General features: G+C 45.4%; 1 protein-coding gene across 2 annotated transcripts in view; it reads right to left on the bottom strand.

Moving 5' to 3' along the window:
- GLCE (glucuronic acid epimerase) overlaps window positions 1-7,077 on the bottom strand; it is a 65,351-nt gene extending 58,274 nt beyond the window's left edge. Inside the window, exon 1 of one of the 2 annotated variants that reach the window (XM_088452787.1) lies at window positions 6,998-7,077. Coding sequence is in view for 1 of the 2 variants with exons in the window: in XM_088452786.1 (XP_088308912.1) it covers window positions 6,912-6,922 (11 nt within the window). In the remaining variant the exon portion in view is untranslated. Of the gene's footprint in view, window positions 1-6,911; window positions 6,973-6,997 lie in introns of those variants that run through there. The other variant, XM_088452786.1, reaches the window with a different exon arrangement.
- Window positions 7,078-17,544: the final 10,467 nt, after the last annotated feature.

Genomic DNA, 17,544 nt, shown 5'->3' with positions numbered 1-17,544 from the left:
AAGGGAGGGGGATTCAATTGTTTTTTGTGCACCCGACACAGCAATACAATTGTAGCTCCGATCGGACGCGAGTGCAACAAGCACCCACATTTCTGCTCACAGCCTCCTGACAAATACACAAAGTGCAAATAAAAAAGTGCAAAAAAGTCCATGGTTTGGGCGTGAACCTGGTGCTTTTGGTGTGACAAGAGTGATAATTGATGGATTCCCAAAACGACTTGAATTGTTCAGTCCGGCGCCCATTATCACCACCCAAAAAAAACAACTGAATCGCACTAATGGAATCCATTTAGGAGTGATCAAAGTGCTTCAAGTAATATAAGGTTAGACTCTCCTAATGGCGAGAGGTTTTACAGTTTGGGAAAGTTAAATGGAGAGAATAGGAGCAATTCAATCACTGGAGATTTTCCGCCAAACAGTGATGCTCAACTCATTTACCAGCCAGTTACGGAATTATCGCAAGTTTAACTGTGCACCGATATGGGTGCGAGGCGACACCTCTGTGATCAAGATCAGATGTTTGGTCTCTGCACAATCCTAACAAGGCACATAAACATTATCCTTCTCCAGGAAGAATGCTATTACAGCTGAATGCCTATCTGAATCCACTGCTCTCTGGCCTCACTAAATCCTACCTTGTCCAGTCTGTCCTCTATTCTGCTGCCTGCCTCATTTCCCTCTCTCATCGCTCTACCTCTGCTGCCCCTCTCTGCAGTCACTCCACTATACCCAGGGCCGTAACTAGGGTAGTGCGACCATTGCCATGGCACAGGGGGCACTGTTTGGGCCTGTAAATTTTCCTGTTTATTATCATTCTCACTTGTAGCTTCCTCTTATTTTATCCCCAGCATCTCCTGGCCTCCCCCATCTCCTCCCTGACCCTTCCCCTTTTTTTGGTGCCTCCCCCCCTATTTAAAAAATGGGGGGGAGGCAACAATGCTCTCTCTGGCACAGGGCGCCAAAAAGTCTTGTTACGGCGCTGACTATACCACTCAGATTACATTCCTACTCCTCTCTCTCACCTACACAGCTCTCATTCTGGCCGATCCTCCCTATATCCAGCCACATTCCCTCACACCCTCCATTTCTCTGCTAATGATTGCTGCCTCACCTCCTCCCTGATCACTTCCCACTCAGGCTGCTCCTAACCTCTACAATGCCCTCATTCGCTGCATTAGACTTTCACCCAGCATCCCAGTCTTCAGACGTGTTTTTAAAACTCACTTTTCTTTTATTTTAGCTGACAAACCTCTACCCCTGACCCTGCAGTCTTTTTACTTCTACCCACTATGTCCATAAATAGCCTCTATAGATTGTAAGCTCTTATGAGCAGGGACTTTTCCCCTTTGTCTTTTCTACATAATTATACTAACTGCTCAATGTAATTCTGTATCTATATGCATTTATACAGCACCACAACAGGTCCTCTCTGTACCGGGCATCATGCAGAGGGTTCGGCGGCGGCGGCAGCGCGGGGAATTACAGCACTGCCCGAAGCAGGGTGCTGTAAGAGCTGCAGTGTGCATGTCCGGAGCGTCCAGGCGGCACTGCAGCAGCGGTTCTTGCAGCAGGGTGCTGTTCCATGCACCCTGCTAGCCAGATGTGGGGGCCGTGGGTGAACGACAATGCAGCCCACAGAGCTCTGCACAGCGACACCGCTCGTACACCCCCAGTTACGGCCCTGCATTTATACACTGTCTGTACTTAATGTATCCTGCTGTCATTTTTATCCTCTTGCTCACTACTATGGAACCCTCATGGTGCCATACAAAATAAAAGATGATAATAACGGTAATGCTTCTCAGATTCACAGAATGGAAAACTTGTTAAAATAGAGAATATAAAAGCATGGTGTAAGATATGCACCTAATAAAGATAAAAACATAATGCAGTCTGCAAAACAGAGGACTTGATCGAAAATCTAAAAAAATAAATAATAAAAAATAACAAAAAAAAAACCACACAATTAGCATGACTTGATACCACAGACTTCAATGATATATATGATCTAAGGAATCACTGAAATATTGCTGTACAATAAGAAATCCCTTCCAACCTCCTGTCAATTCACAACAATGCAGGAAAAGGAGAGAAAAAGAGACTCTCAGCTGTAACTACAGCTAAAGGTGCTTCTGTCATGTACTAACATAAGAGGGACAACAGTACAATACTACATTTAAACACTGATTCTGTTTTTTCCCATTTGTTACCCAAAGCTTTTCTTTTTAATCAGATAATACATACTATTTTGTTTTGATCAGTGGTAATAATTTCCAAATAAATACATTTACAGACCATACTGTAAGAAAAGAAAACTTGCAAAATGGGCAGAAGGTTGGATACTTTTGATAGCCACTGTAAGCAATGAAAGGTTTACAAAAGTGGACTCTCTGTTTAAGCCCAATTGCATCTAAAGGCTATGTGACATACAGCCAGCTAAATACATAGATAAATACTGGCTGCAAAGATGGAACGCTATACTCTGATATTATAGCCACACCAGTCAGAAAATTACCAGCTTTGTTTAAAATGTATAAGCTTGTGACTAAATGAATTGGCAGCATTACTGTCAAGGAGCCTACACACTAGACGATGTGCTCACAATGTGATATCATGAGCGATTTCCCTTCAACTCTCAGACTCTCCAGGACATGATATGGTGCTAAAATGAGTCCAACCCGACTAAAGATCAATCTGCACAAAATCGTGAATGAGACTGTCAGATCTTGTCTGCAGTAGGTAAGATCTGAAGATGCGGTGTACGACCCACAGGTACGAGCATCGTGATCGTGAGGGGACACTCGCGATTTGGACATATTTTACACGATTTGTCATTCCGATGCGGCCAAATCGGGTGAATCATGTAAAATATCGTCTAGTGTGTATGCACCTTTATATAAAAGCTGCTACAGAAACATCAACATCAGGTTCTAAAGGCAGTACAGGGACATTAACATGCAAACACAAAAGGGGGGGAATTCAGTAGTTTCCCCGCGACCGTAAGTAATGGGCACCCGCACGTGATATTCAATTGTTTTGCCGTTGCGCCCAAATGCACAGGGTTTAGACGCATAAACCTGTGTAAAGTAATGGGTGCGCTGCCCAAATGGCAGTTTGAGTGCCCAACAGACAGACTACCCACTGATTTCTGCCAGCCACCTCAGGAGGATGCGAGCAGAAATAATGGCTTGTGCCCATTAGCAATTGAACCACTCCTGGTCACCTTACGGCAGATTGGGCTCCCCCCGAACCATCTCTATAAATGAAAAAGACCTGTAAACATATATATTTTTTTCTATTCAGCACAGCAGTCTGACTTACCCCCCACGCATTTCAACGTATGACCCTTTTCTTCCTCTAAAACAAGGTATTTCATTTAGGCTATTTTTTATAAAAAATAAAAAAAAGCTACACAGTACATGAAGTCCAAGAGCAGTAAAAAATAAGTATTTAAATAAAAACCAAACATAAGGGGGAATGACATTCAGAACGATGTGCTGCTGGGCATCTCCACAATGCGCACGTATCAGCCAATGATGGTAGCCCTGGCATTGTAAGATTTCCCGTGCACCTCTATGGGGTATGAGGCAAAACTCACGATGTAGATGGACACGATTGGCTGATTGCCAAACAACAAATCGCATCCATCACGACAATTTAATCCCCCCCACAGTAGTGAACTGTTTAGTAAGCCTTATGTTTTCAAACATGCTATTGTGATATTCTGTGTACAAGTAATGATGCCAGTTAAAGTGAAGGTTTCCAGGGAAACCTGAAGGAAAAGATTGGCTGCTGGAGTTGGTCTTCGCTAAAAGAAAGGCACTCTTTGCTGGTTGGCACAGAAAAGGGGTCAGCAAGTCTGGTACTGTGACCCCAATCAAATCATATCAGAGCACAGATGAATTCCAGCATTGCTGGATGATCATAGTATTCATCTAATATTGTAACTGACCTGTCAAGTGGTACTGGATTAGAGTCACTTAATGATCAAGTTTTAGGATGAACCCAGCTATACAAATCAGTGGCACTCTGTGCCTAAATATCACGTGTGAATATCTTATGGAATACAAAGATAGTGGCCCCAAAATACCAGAAAGCTACGTCTGTGGGGCAAGATGGACGGAAATACAATATTTAATGTTACGTATTGCTGAACTTTTCTAGGCATTTCATATGATCAGTTTTTTTGCGATGCATCTCCTCTATGGTTATCTGTCACACAATATATCAAGCGGCTTTAGCTGCTGTCAATGAGGATAAGGGTAGTGGCAAACTGGTACTTTCCCCGCAGGCAGCATTCATAGGGCTTATCAGAACGACTGTGACAGGAACATGGTATTTACACTGCAGGTTACCTGCGGGCAGGAGGAACAGCTACACACCACTGTCTTGTGGCTGAATAAGGATTAGAATATGAAATGTTTGGGATTTAAGGATTCTGAAAAAAGTGTTTTTCATATTTTGGGAGAATCACATATCGGAAATACACTACCTATCCTAATGCTGTAGTCAGCGTTCCCCTTCGCATTATTTTATTATATAGAAGTGCAATGGAAAAATAACCCAGTAAAGGAAGATGTATATGTACTTTATTTCTGTTTTTCTGAAGTCTCTGGGGAAGACTCAAATTAGCTGTAGATTGTGTAGAACATATTATTGCGTAAAACTTTATTTCTGCTTGCAGCTCAGGAGGGTTCTAACAGAAATAAGCACTAACAGCTGCCTTGGGGATGATGGCGGTCTCTAATTGGATAGTTTTAGGCATTTTACCTGGAATATAGACGACGTGAAACAAACCGCAACTAACTGAATATGCTCTCCCGAATGCCGTGTTCCCAGGAAAAAGATCCCAGACATATAGTACAGATAAGGCTAAACTAAAGATAACCCACACTAGAATGTATTGGTAACTACAGTTATCTGCAACGATTTATTCTTTTTACATTGATCTTTAGTCTCTTTGCTCCAAGTCATTGCATAATTATCTAGATCTCTGACAGGATAGAGCAGGTGATCCCTGTGGCTTAATGCAACCACAGTGCAGTTTCACCTTTCAATTTCTACAAAACATACAAGCACTTAACCTCAGCCAGTCACCTGCGCAGCGACTCTCCTCGCTACCGGAGGGTGATCACGGCCTCTTGTCAAAACAAGTCATGGCTCAACTAGTTTTACTACCAGATTCCAAACACAACTACAAGCTCTGACAGGTGAAGATGGGCTTGAAGTGCTGAGTGGCTCCTGCATGCAGAACAATCTTTTGTCAATGCAAACAGTTTTGGGAGAAGACATTGACTCATGAAGAATACTAGGTATCTGAAATGGTCTGTGATACTGCGCAAATAAAAAAAAAAAAAAAAAATTTCTGCAGGTGACAATCACTATAGAAAAGTCTCACTAAACTTCTAAATACAGATATGAACAATAATTGTGTTGCACTAACGCATATCCTATTTACATATATAAAAACAACATCTTTCCACATTGTACTTATATCTGTCATATGTGCTATGTAATGAAACACCACAAGTTCACAATAAACATCCGGTGACAAAACCCTTAGAAAGTTTCGAATGTAAACTTATATTCACCCTTACTGGCATTTCATTTTCCAGGTGCAACACAAATATTGTTCATATCATAAAAAAGTAATTTATTGTTCTGATTTAACCACATGCCAACAAACCAGGCAGAGTACCAGCAAGCCACAGTAGTGACTTCCAAGTGAGAGCCTGATCTACATACAGGGCAACCCCGCTTAGCTGTGAGGAGTTCCTTGGTGATGGAAAAATCTACCATGATCCAATACAGGGAAGCCTTAGTTCTAGACAGCGCTGTAGTGCATAACCACAACCTCAAGAACATCACGGGTCCTATATATATTTATATATATATTATTTTTTTTTTATTATTATTGTTTTTTACAGAAGCCATAGAAGTATGCTCCAATCACCCAGGAGAGTGTAAAAGCATGCTGTGCAAATAAGCACCATTTCTCTTTAACCCACAAAAGCCAAAGACCCATCATCACAGAGCACCAGGGTACACCTTAGATTCAGGGTCTTCAGGCTCTCTTATGTCTCAAAGCTTGGGGGCTGCGCTTCTGATTTGGTACTTATCAGACACAAGCAGCTACCTCACATAGGTGATGGAGCTTCATGTAAATCCGCTCTACACAGGGTCAATATAGACACTGCTGTAACTCAGGGGTCTATTTACTAAGCAGTGTTAGGAGACAGAGTGAAAAGTGATAAGAAAGTGATAAGGTGCCAGCCAATCAGCTCCCAACTGTCATTTTTCAAACACAGCCTGTGAGATAACAGTTTGAGCTGATTGGCTGGCACCTTATCACTTTTCACTGTCTCCTAACACTGCTTAGTAAATAGACCCCTCAGTGCCAACTGGATGGCAAGGGACCAAGCCAGTAAGAAAAATTATTACCATTTACTAATATTGCACCAGCATATTCCGTTGCGCTTTACAATTGGGAACACGTCATGCAGCGAAGAAAGCGCGTGGCTGAGCGGTACAGCGCACATGAGCGTTCCCATTGGATGATTCAATCGTGAACGCTTACATGCATTGTAGGGAATCAGCGCTACATGAGACAGCGGTACGCAAGGTCACTGTGCACTGATAAATATAATGCACAGCTAAAAACTCAATATTCATGTAAACAGTACCAGCAACAAGTCATCTCCAGCAAGGTCTGAAGGGGGGGGGGAGACACAAAATCCTGAGTGGGGTGCTCAGGGCAGATAATCCCCCATTAGCAAGTCACAGCCAGGACCATGGCACAGGCAGCATCACAGCTCCTGGATCAGCCACAGGACGCCGCTAACAGCACTAATCTGCAGGGTACTTGCAGCACCGCAGCCACATAGGAGTCTCCCCCGTACACACAGACATACCGCCGGCACATGCAGTCGCCCCCTCCCTGTTGTCGGGAGACAGCACCGTGCACACTTTGCCCCACGGACAGCCGGGGCAAACACACCTCCGTTCCGGGGATGGTCTGCTGCTCTCTACGCCGGGACTCGTCTCTGTCTCTCGGGCCCTCTGCTCCCAGATCCAGCAGCACTCCTCCTGGGGGGAAAACAGCGAGAGAACGTCACAGCCAATCAGCTGCTAGAGAGAGGCCGACAAACAGCCAATGGGCGCAGAGATTCGTCATTCACGTGGGGTTTCTCCCCTCCTCGATGGGCGAATCAGAAGGCGACAATAACACCTTCTCGGGAAGGTGTTCAGAAATCCCGCCCCTCAGTTGCTGGAAATGTTTCCAGAGTGAGGCTTGAGACGCAAACCTGGGCGTGGCTTTTTAGTACTGCACATCATCACGGCTCGTTAATCTGGCTGGTTGCTCCTGGAGCTGGTATACCTTGTTTGCCTAAGCTTTTTAAAATATTGTATATAAAAACACGTTGCTGAGCCAGGCACTGTCACGTGTAACATTCCTACACAGCAATCTATACAGATTGTATAGAGAAATAGAATATGCTGGTGCTATATAAGTAAATGTTAATAAATAACTACAGAGCTTCAACTTGACTTTGCTATTGCATATCACTTAATAATGCAAATCACCAGGCCCCACCCCCATAGTCACCCTCCTGATTCTCTTACCCGGGCTTCTCCCGGGAAGAGAAATGACAAGGTAGGCTAGTATGGTCTAGATCACAGTTTCTCAAACTCTGTCCTCAGGACCCCAAACAGTGCATGTTTTCCAGGTCTCCTCACAGAACCGCAGGTGAAATAATCAGTTCCATCTGTGGATGGAATGGGAGAGATCTCTCCCATTGCCCACTGCAGGAGGCGGAAGGCGGAGATCATGAGTGAGCTCCAGCTCTGGCAGTGGACGCAGCAGCCAATGAGAGTCTGTCTGACTCTCATTGGCTGCTGAAACACACACATCGCCGCAGCAGCGGCAGCGATGTGTGTGTAACTGTTTAGTATGGACCCCACTCACTGTGGTCTGCACTACACTGAGTGACTAGGGACTAGGGTGGGCCTGTACCATGGCCGGCGCCCAAGGCACGAGCCCAGGCGGCCCTGCCCTAGTTACGCCACTGGAAGTACTTAATATTGACCTTAGAATATGCTCTACAGTAGTGCATGTAAGGTGGGTTTATGAGTATCCAGAAAGCCTCCTGACAGGACTGGCTGGCAGACACTCTTTCTACAGCTCTGACCAGACAATGTCTCCTATGAGCCAGCTGGGCGCAAAATAGAGAGCTGCTGTCAGTGTCACTGCTGAATGCAGTACTGCCAGGTGCCACTAGATGCTCCCATCTCCATTTGTGCTGTCCCACCTGCCAGAAGTCAGCCCTGCAATGCTGACCACAAACTGAAAGCTAAGGTGATTGAGGGATGGCATGTAGCTCAGAGGTGGGAGCATGCAGCTTGCGGGAGAGACCTGACTCAGGGATTCCAGAGATCCCACTCAGGAGGATCAATAGCTGGTATCCTACATATGAAGTAAGTTTTGGTTTTGTATATGATCTATCTACAGTCTCTCTCTATCACTCTCTGGGGGTTTCTACATTTATCTATCTACAGTGTCTCACTCTCTGGTGGGTTTCTCTATCTATCTATCTATCTATCTATCTATCTATCTATCTATCTATCTATCTACAGTCTCTCACTCTCTGGGGAGTTTCTACATCCATCTATCTATTATTATTGTTATTATTATTATCATTTATTTATATGGCACCACAAGTGTTCTGCAGTGCCTTACAAAGTACATAAACAAATAGGTTGACCAGTGACTTACAGTACAATACCATACAGGATGAGGACAATAATAATATACATTGCTTATACAATATACAATAATATACATCTATTGATTATTAGGTAAATCCATACCAGGCATTCTTGCCAGATATCTCAAGCATTTGTTTTTTTATTTTCTTTCTTTAGTTTATAGATGTATAGATCCAGTTCTTAGCTTTGTGGTATTTATTGCTTGTTTGTTTAATTTAATTTATTGCTAGCCATCTAGTGGGTGGGGTTTGGGGTTGTTTGTAGTCATTGCATACACATGCTAGTTCTCATTATTTAAGAGCTTCTATATTGCTGTAGAAGCCTGGCTATAGTGCTATATATATAAGTGCAAAATTAAAAGTGCCATTTAAACATAACTTAGCCGTTATACCACCGTTAAACTGAAGTCAAACAGAAGGATAATACTTAAACTCCACCAGAAGTCTCAACAACATTTAGACAAAGTATCCACAAGAAATGTAATCAATACAAGCACTGGATGTCAGCATTACCAGGACTTTAATCACTGGACTCTGGGGGTCATTCAGACCCGCTCGCGAGGGAAGTTTGCTCGCAAGCGAGTCGATGTTTGTCGAATGCGCATGCGCACGACGGAGGGAGCTCCGTCGTGCGCATGCGTGAGACCCGGCAAACGACAAGAAATACGTCGCTCGGGGTCTCGCACCAAAGGGGGCGTGCTGTCGATGGTGACTGACAGCACGCCCCCTTTGGTGGGCGTGGCGGCCAGACGGAGGCGTTCCCATGGGAACGCCTACCGTCTGAGTCCGGCCCCACTGACATCAGTAATGATGTCAGTGGGAGTGACTTTGGCTCTGATAGAGCCAAAATCACTCCTGGGCTTGCGGCAGCGAGACCCTACCGCAGGGTCTCGTCGCAAGCCCGATGGTCGCGATGGTCTTTGACCATCGCGACCATCATCATGGACGCTCGCATAATCTGTGGGTGGTAACCCACAGCTATGCGAGCGTCCATGAGGACGCTCCAAAAACAGGTAGGAGGGCCCTGATTCAGAGCGAGCGCTCTGGTCAGAGCGTTCAGCTCTGAATCAGGCCCTCTGCTTGCTCATTATAAGTACTCAACATTATACTTGCTAATCTTTGTGCTAGCTCTCTGATTACACAAATACCTCTAAAATTACTGTATTCTGTGGCAATGTCAGTTTTCCTTTAATTTATAATGTCTTATTGGCTTAGTCCAATGCCTTGCCACATGTAATCTATCTTCTAACACAGTCTACTTTAACATTCATTTTCTCCACCCATTAAATCTCCACTTTTACTCCCCTCAATAAAAACTTTTGTAATTGTGCAGACTTCTTTTCTCCATTGTATTCTCACTTGCTTTTCTGCAAATCTCCTCTACTCACTCACATTCATACTTTATTCCTTCTTCCAGGTTTCCTCCTCATATTCACCTCTGCCTCACCATGACCATGTTTTCTTCCACTTCCCCCCTCATTCAGTGTCTACCTAATCCTCTGCTATGCACCCCTCTTCCATCTTTATCCTCTCCCCCTTGCCTCCTTCACCTACTCCTTCTTCCCTTATCTCCCCTCCTCTGTCTACTTTCCTCACTCTCTCCCACTATTACACTTGCATTCTCTTCTACCCCACCATTGTCCTACTACTCCACTGCTAATCCCTCCTCCAACCCTCCTCTCCGTGCCGCCTCATACCACCTCCATCCGCATCTCGTTAAACCCCCTCCCTACTCAGCGCCTAAAGGTTCCCTTCCCAGCACTGGTGCCCGCACAATCTCTCCATTCTTTTCCTCTTGGTCCCCAAAATTACTCTCACATACTCATTACAGTAATCCTGATAATCTCATTTACATCTCTCTCACAAATACTGTCCCTTTATGCTGTGCCCTCTGGAATGCCAGATCGATCTGTAATAAACTGGTTCCCACCCATGACCTTTTCATCTCCAACAACTTGCATCTCCTTGCCATTACTGAAACCTGGATATCACCCTCTGACACCACTTCTGCTGCAACTCTCTCCTCTGGGGGCCTCACCTTTTCTCACAACCCCTCGGCCCGGGGGTCGCCATGGTGGTGGTGTTGGGTCCTTCTATATCCTGGTTACACCTACCAACTTATACCCCCTGAATCATCCCTTACATTTCTGCATTTGAGGTTCATGCTATATGCATGAACAAACAAACAGTACACCTGTGAGTAGCTATCATTCACTGTCCCCCTGGCCCTCCCTCCAAATTCCTTGACATCTTTGCTTCCTGGCTCCCTCATTTTCTCTCTTCAGACCTTCCCTCCATTATCCTAGGTGACTTCAATATTCCAATTGATATCCCCACTGAATCCTCTGCTTCCAAACTCCTTACCCTCACATCCTCATTTGGCCTCTCCCAATGGACCTCCTCACCCTCCCATGTGAGTGGGTATTCGCTTGATCTGGTCTTCACTCACCGCTGTGATATTTCTGACTATTCCAATTCCCCATTTCCCCTCTCTGACCATCACCTTCTCTCTTTTAACTTATCCCTCTCTCCTTCCCCTCCTCTACCTCCTAAGGCCACTATCACTAGGGGTAACATTGAGGCCATCGACACAGTTTCTTTTTCTTCCATACTTGACTCACTTCTCTCCCCTTTGCTCTCTCTCTCTCTCTGTTGCCCTGAACAAGCTGCTTCCCTTACTTTTGCTCTGGAATCTGTTGCTCCGGCGAGCACTACTCACCCTCACAGATCCACACCACAACCCTGGCATTCCAAATGCATCAGATACCTGCAAAAGTGTTCACGAACAGCTGAGCGACAGTAGAGAAGATCATGCTCTAAGGCAGGATTTTCTCCATTTCAAATTTATGCTCTCATCATACAGTGCTGCCTTTTCCCTCTCTAAACAGTCATATTTCAAGCACCTCATCTCCTTCCAGTCCTCAAATCCCCAGTGTCTTTTCACCACCCTAAACTCCCTCTTCTGCCCACCCCTCCTCGCCTTCCCGCCTTGCTCTCTGCCCTTGTCTTTGCTATCTACTTTACATCTAAAACTTACTCCATACGTCACCTTAAACCTCCCCCCTTGACCCTATCCCTTCACGTCTCCTCCGCTACCTCTCTCCTTGTGCCTGTTCCCATCTTGCCCACCTCCTCAATCTCTCCGTCTCTTCTGGCATTGTTCCTTCTTCATTCAAACATGCCCTTGTCTCCCACATTCTCAAAAAACATACCCTTGATCCGATTCCTAACACTCTCGCTAACTACCGACCCATCTCTCTCCTCCCTTATACATCCAAGCTCCTTGAGCGTATTGTTTACAACCGCCTTACCACCTTTCTTTCTTGACCCTTTCAGTCTGGCTTCCGTTCTCTCCACTCCACTGAAACTGCTCTCACTAAAGTCAGCAACAACCTCCTTGCTGCCAAAGGCCACTACTCTCTGCTCATTCTCCTTGACCTTTCTGCTGCTTTTAACACTGTGGACCACCCTCTTCTGCTGCAAATCCTTCACTCCCTTGGTCTACGTGACACCTCTCTCACCTGGCTGTCCTCCTACCTCTCTGACTGATCCTTCGCTGTCTCCTCTCATGGCTTATCTTCCTCCCCCCCCACATCCTCTCACAGTAGGTGTTCCCCAAGGTTCTGTTCTTGGACCAATCCTTTTCTCCCTCTATACGACCTCTCTAGGTGAATTCATCAGCTGCTTTGACCTCCATTATCATCTTTAACTGATGATACTCAGATCTACCTTTCCTCCCCTGAAATATCTCCTTCTCTCCTCACTTGTATCTCCAACTGTCTCTCTGCTAACTCTTCCTGGATGTCCCAGCAATTTCTTAAACTTAATATGTCTAAGACTGAAATTATCATTTTCCCACCCTCCCACATAACCTCACTTCCCACTATTTCTTTATCAATTGATGGCACAACTATCTCCTCTAGCTCTAAAGTGTGCTATCTTGGAGTTACCCTGGACTCATCCCTCTCCTTCAAACCACATATCCAGAACCTGTCACAGTCCTCCCATTTCCATCTCAAAAATATTTCCAGGATCAGACCCTATCTCACCCAGGATGCTACTAAGACTCTAATACACTCACTGGTCATCTCCAGATTGGATTACTATAACCTCCTCCTATCTGGCCTCCCCAACTCCCATCTCTCTCCTCTCCAGTCTGTCCTCAATGCTGCCGCTCGACTCATCTTTCTCTCCAAACGCTCTACATTTGCCTCCCCTCTCTTACAAGCCCTCCACTGACTCCCCTTCCCCTTCAGAACCCAATTCAAGGTTCTCATACTCGCTTACAAAGCCCTCACACACTCCTCTCCCATTTACATCTCTGACCTCATCTCCCTTCACTCTCCTGTTTGCCCTCTTCGTTCAACAAATGCACGCCGCCTCTCCTGCCATCTGATTACTTCCTCCCACTCCCCTCTCCAAGACTTTGCCCGTGCTGCTCCCCAACTTTGGAACTCTCTCCCTCTCCCCATCACACTCCACCTCTCTACAATCCTTCAAACGGACTCTCAAGACACCCCATCACACTCCACCTCTCTACAATCCTTCAAATGGACTCTTCATCAATGCTTTTCAGCTCTCATCCTAACTTGCTGCTACATGCACCCTCCTCCCTGTCTTCTCCTGGTTCATTAAGGAACGCAGTGGCTTATACACACTAATTGGGCGATTAATTTGTACTGCGTATGCAACGCAGTGCGCGTGCGCAAGCCAGACACTGCATTCAGAACTGCGTAAGCAGAGACTACGCAGATAGGAAGTGCCGTTTGTGGATGGTGACGGGGGGTGGTCAGGCAAACGGAGACGTGCCTGTGCATTTCAATGCCGTTGCATGGGCGTGAATAAATTATCCACTGCAAAATCGGACGCCACCTGTGGTCTCATAGCGTGCACAGAAGTTAGCAATTCTTGAGTGAGGTCTGACCTGCCATAACTGTGCGTATGGGTCCGATGTTAGTCGATGTTACCGATTGTTTCGCTATGTTGTCAAAGTATACGGATGTAAGAGGAAGTGGGCGTCTTTATGTCATGTTGCGATCGCAATGCAAATGCAAACATATACATAACACCGCTGATATTAGCAACACAGTTCCGTGCGTATATGCAGAATAGCGATCTGTAGTGAATCAGGCCCTATGTTCTATGTTTCCTGAGTGTCTTCCTCTACCTCTGCTACTATCAAGTGCATTTGGGAGAGGAAACACTTGTTTTTAGGACCTGGCAAATCCAAAGGAGAACCGTTCTTTACAATAAAGAGCTACTTCATAGGACAACATAACACTGTGGGCCTGGTTCACTAGGGATCACGAAATACTGCGTACGCATGCAGTTCAACCGCGATAGTATGCTAATCCATTGCCATCCCGATGCAAACTCAGCACTACATAAGGACGCCCACTTTACCTTACATACATTCCGTAATACTTAGCAGAATAGCGAAACCATCAGTACAATGGAGTACCATCGGACCCATACGCACACTTGCACAAGCCCTGACCTTACTCAGAAATTGCGAACAGCCACGCACGCTATGAGGCCTAATTTATGCACGCCCCTGAAACGGCATGCAGACGCACTGCTAAGTATTACGAATGTTTGCAATGTAAAGGGGGCGTCCTTATGTAGTGCTGAGTTTGCATTGCGATCGCAATGGATTAGCATACTATCGCAGTTGAACTGCGTGTGTACGCAATTTTGCGTACTGTAGTGAATCAGGCCCTATATATGGTGATTATTGTTATCAGCTTATACTGAGTGGCACACACTGGTGTTGTTTCTATATAGACATTGGTGCTTAGCTGTATTTCTGAGCGCTCATATTTCTGTGCAAATTTATTTTGTTATTACCAATTTATCAGGCGTTATAGTCTGTCTACAATATATTTATTTTATGGGGATTGATCTTTGGATCTCTCGGTGGTAGCTAATACATGCAGGAGTGCGATCAGCCTAGTCTTATGCTATCATTTTACCATTTATGCTACCCATTCACTACACGACATAGAAACGACAGCACGATTACGACATTGTAATCATGCTGTCGTTTCTATGTCTGTGATGTGCCTACACTGAACAAGCAGTCGTTCAGTGCAGGTTCATCGATCATCTGGTAACATGCTGAACCTGACGTTATCGTCAGGTTGACCAGCATGTTTGCCCGATGATAAATGTCCAATACGACCAGCGGGAGCGTGCATCGCTGTTCGTATTAGACATTAAACTGCATGATTTGCGGGCGATTACCAAGCAATTGAACCATAACGACGGTCGTTATCGCTAGGTTTAATCCCTTAGTGCAGGCCTGGCCAACTTGTGGCTCTCCAGCTGTTGTGAAACTACAAGTCCTAGCATGCCCTGCTACAGTTTTGCTACTAGGGAATGCTAAAACTGTTGCAATGCATGCTAGGACTTGTAGTTTCACAACAGCTGGAGAGCCACAGGTTGGCCAGGCCTGGCCTAGTGGATGGACATCAGTACTCTTTGCTGGGACAAGCTCTTTTCGAAGTCACCGTGCTGGCAAGAGCAGATTCATAGATTCATAGCGTTTGAAAATTCATTCTTTATTGCCTTGATATGAGGCATTGAATAATGATAATTTTCAGGGGTTCTCTACTGCCACCAATGATAAATAGGGCCCCATGTACTTCATACATGCCGACATACCGGCTGCCCCCTCCGGGAGGGAGCAGCCAGGTCGGCTTAGCAGGGGGACGGGGCCGGCATAGAGGGGCGCATTACATGTCACTTAGGGGCAGAACTGGGGGCGTGGCCACGTGATTGTGTCATTGTGGCCCCGCCCCGCTACACAATGCTGAGATTTTCGCCATTGTGAAGCAGGGGGTGGGGGGTCATGATTACGCGATTCAGTGCAAATCGCGCCATTAGCCCCCCGCTGCAGGTGTTTGTAGCTGCATTGCGGGGGGGACTGGAGGGGCTGGGAGGCATGCCTACTATCTAGATTTTCAGGAGGCTCCCGGCCAAATCAAGAGACTAGGCATGTACGATGAACATAATAATCGGTACATAGGGCCTGATTCAGACCCGCTCGCTGACGGTTTTGTTATTTTTTTCACTCTGGCTGCTCGCTAAGCTGGAGATATCCCACAGCTTGTGCGACCGGCAGGGAGGCCGTCGCGGTTATCGCGACCATCGGCCTTGCGACGAGACCCTGTGGTAGGGTCTCGGCTACCGCAAGGCCAAGTGGACTTCCCAAGTGCTGCTCTAATAGAGCAGGAAGTCCACTACTGACATCAGTAATGATGTCAGTAGGGCCTCCCACAAACGCCAAGGGAACGCCTGCGTTTGTGTTGCCACCCCCCCTCCCCGCCTACAAAACGTGGCGAGCTGTCACTCACCATCGACAGCCGCCCCGTCTTGTAGTGAGTTGTGCGCTTGCAAGCGGCTCTGAATCAGGCCCATAGTCCATTATATGTTAGAGCTCCCTTATATTATCTGTTGAACTATTACTATCAAAACATTATTTATAGGCTTTCAGAACACTTAAATTAACGCCTGTGTGTACAAGTCATTATTAATGTTTCACATCATCTCTCTGTGCACTTAAGCTGCATGGAGGCAGCATGCCTACTAGATGTGCGGGTCTTGTCATCATGGAAACCTCTGCTTTCCTTTGCTTTGAGATCTGACAGCTTAATAGGCAGACCTTCTGCTCCAGCACATGAGTTATAATTACAATGTCTGGCTGCACTGCAGGTGGCAGCTTCCCAACCCTTTGAGATCTGATTGAGAGTCATCAGGATCATCCACCTGCACAGCTGCCTTAGTGTATCGCTGCAAAGGTCCTGGGAGCAGCATATGCTCTCTGCACTGCTATACTACGAATATAACAAAATGAGATAAAAGCTCTATTTATGACAACTGTTTGGGTTTACATAATTTAAATCTGCAGCAAATGAGTTATCTATCATTTCCATTCTGTAATCTAGGGCAACTAATCATATATTAGCTTGTACTTGTCTACTTTACACTTCAGCGATTGCAGCTCCTATGTGATTGGTTGCTATGGGTTACAGCTTGAAAATGATTATGACTGAATAGAATGGGAAGCAAAAACGGCAATCCTAACTGACTCCATGTGCACAGCTCAGAATTGATAGGAGATGAGGTGAAGTGTACATGTCAGCTACACATGTACATGTGGAGCCATTTATGTAGTTTTGAAGCAGAGGATTCACCCAATGTACTGTAGGATGCATGCCAATCTGCGGCTCTAGGAAGATGTCTCTGCACCCTAGACATGCACCAATGTACAGAGAGGTGGATATCTCTTTAGCACCATCTTTTTCTATAACATCTACTGTAAAATTAAATGCAGCTCATTTTTGCCAAATTCATGGTTCAGATTAATCAGTAGAGATGAGCAGTTCGGTTTTGACTTATTTCTTTTCACCAAATTAGCGCAAGTTCGGATTAATTTGTATTTATTTTATTGGCTATCCAAAACATGCTGTTTCTGAGATCTGAACATAATCATGTAAAACTGAACCGCTCATTAATCATTAATCAGTGCATGAGGGAACGTCTTTATAACATGTGGCAAATTTATAGGTGTGACACCTCTATCTGTGCTGTCCTGATATGTATGTAACTATGTATGTGTATATGTCTGAGCCCCCCATGTCTCTCTGTCTGTCAGCATACCATACACATAACACAAATACAAACACTTTCAGTGATAATGGAACTGAGGGCCTGATTCAGAGCCGGACGCTATTTGCGCTCGCTCATTCAGAAAAAGGGGCCGGATATTTAAATAGAG

This window comes from Taudactylus pleione, unplaced genomic scaffold (assembly GCF_031769625.1).
Source record: "Taudactylus pleione unplaced genomic scaffold, aTauple2 ptg000556l, whole genome shotgun sequence".
Taxonomy (NCBI): Eukaryota; Metazoa; Chordata; class Amphibia; order Anura; family Myobatrachidae; genus Taudactylus; species Taudactylus pleione.
This window is presented reverse-complemented; position numbering and strand designations above follow the sequence as displayed.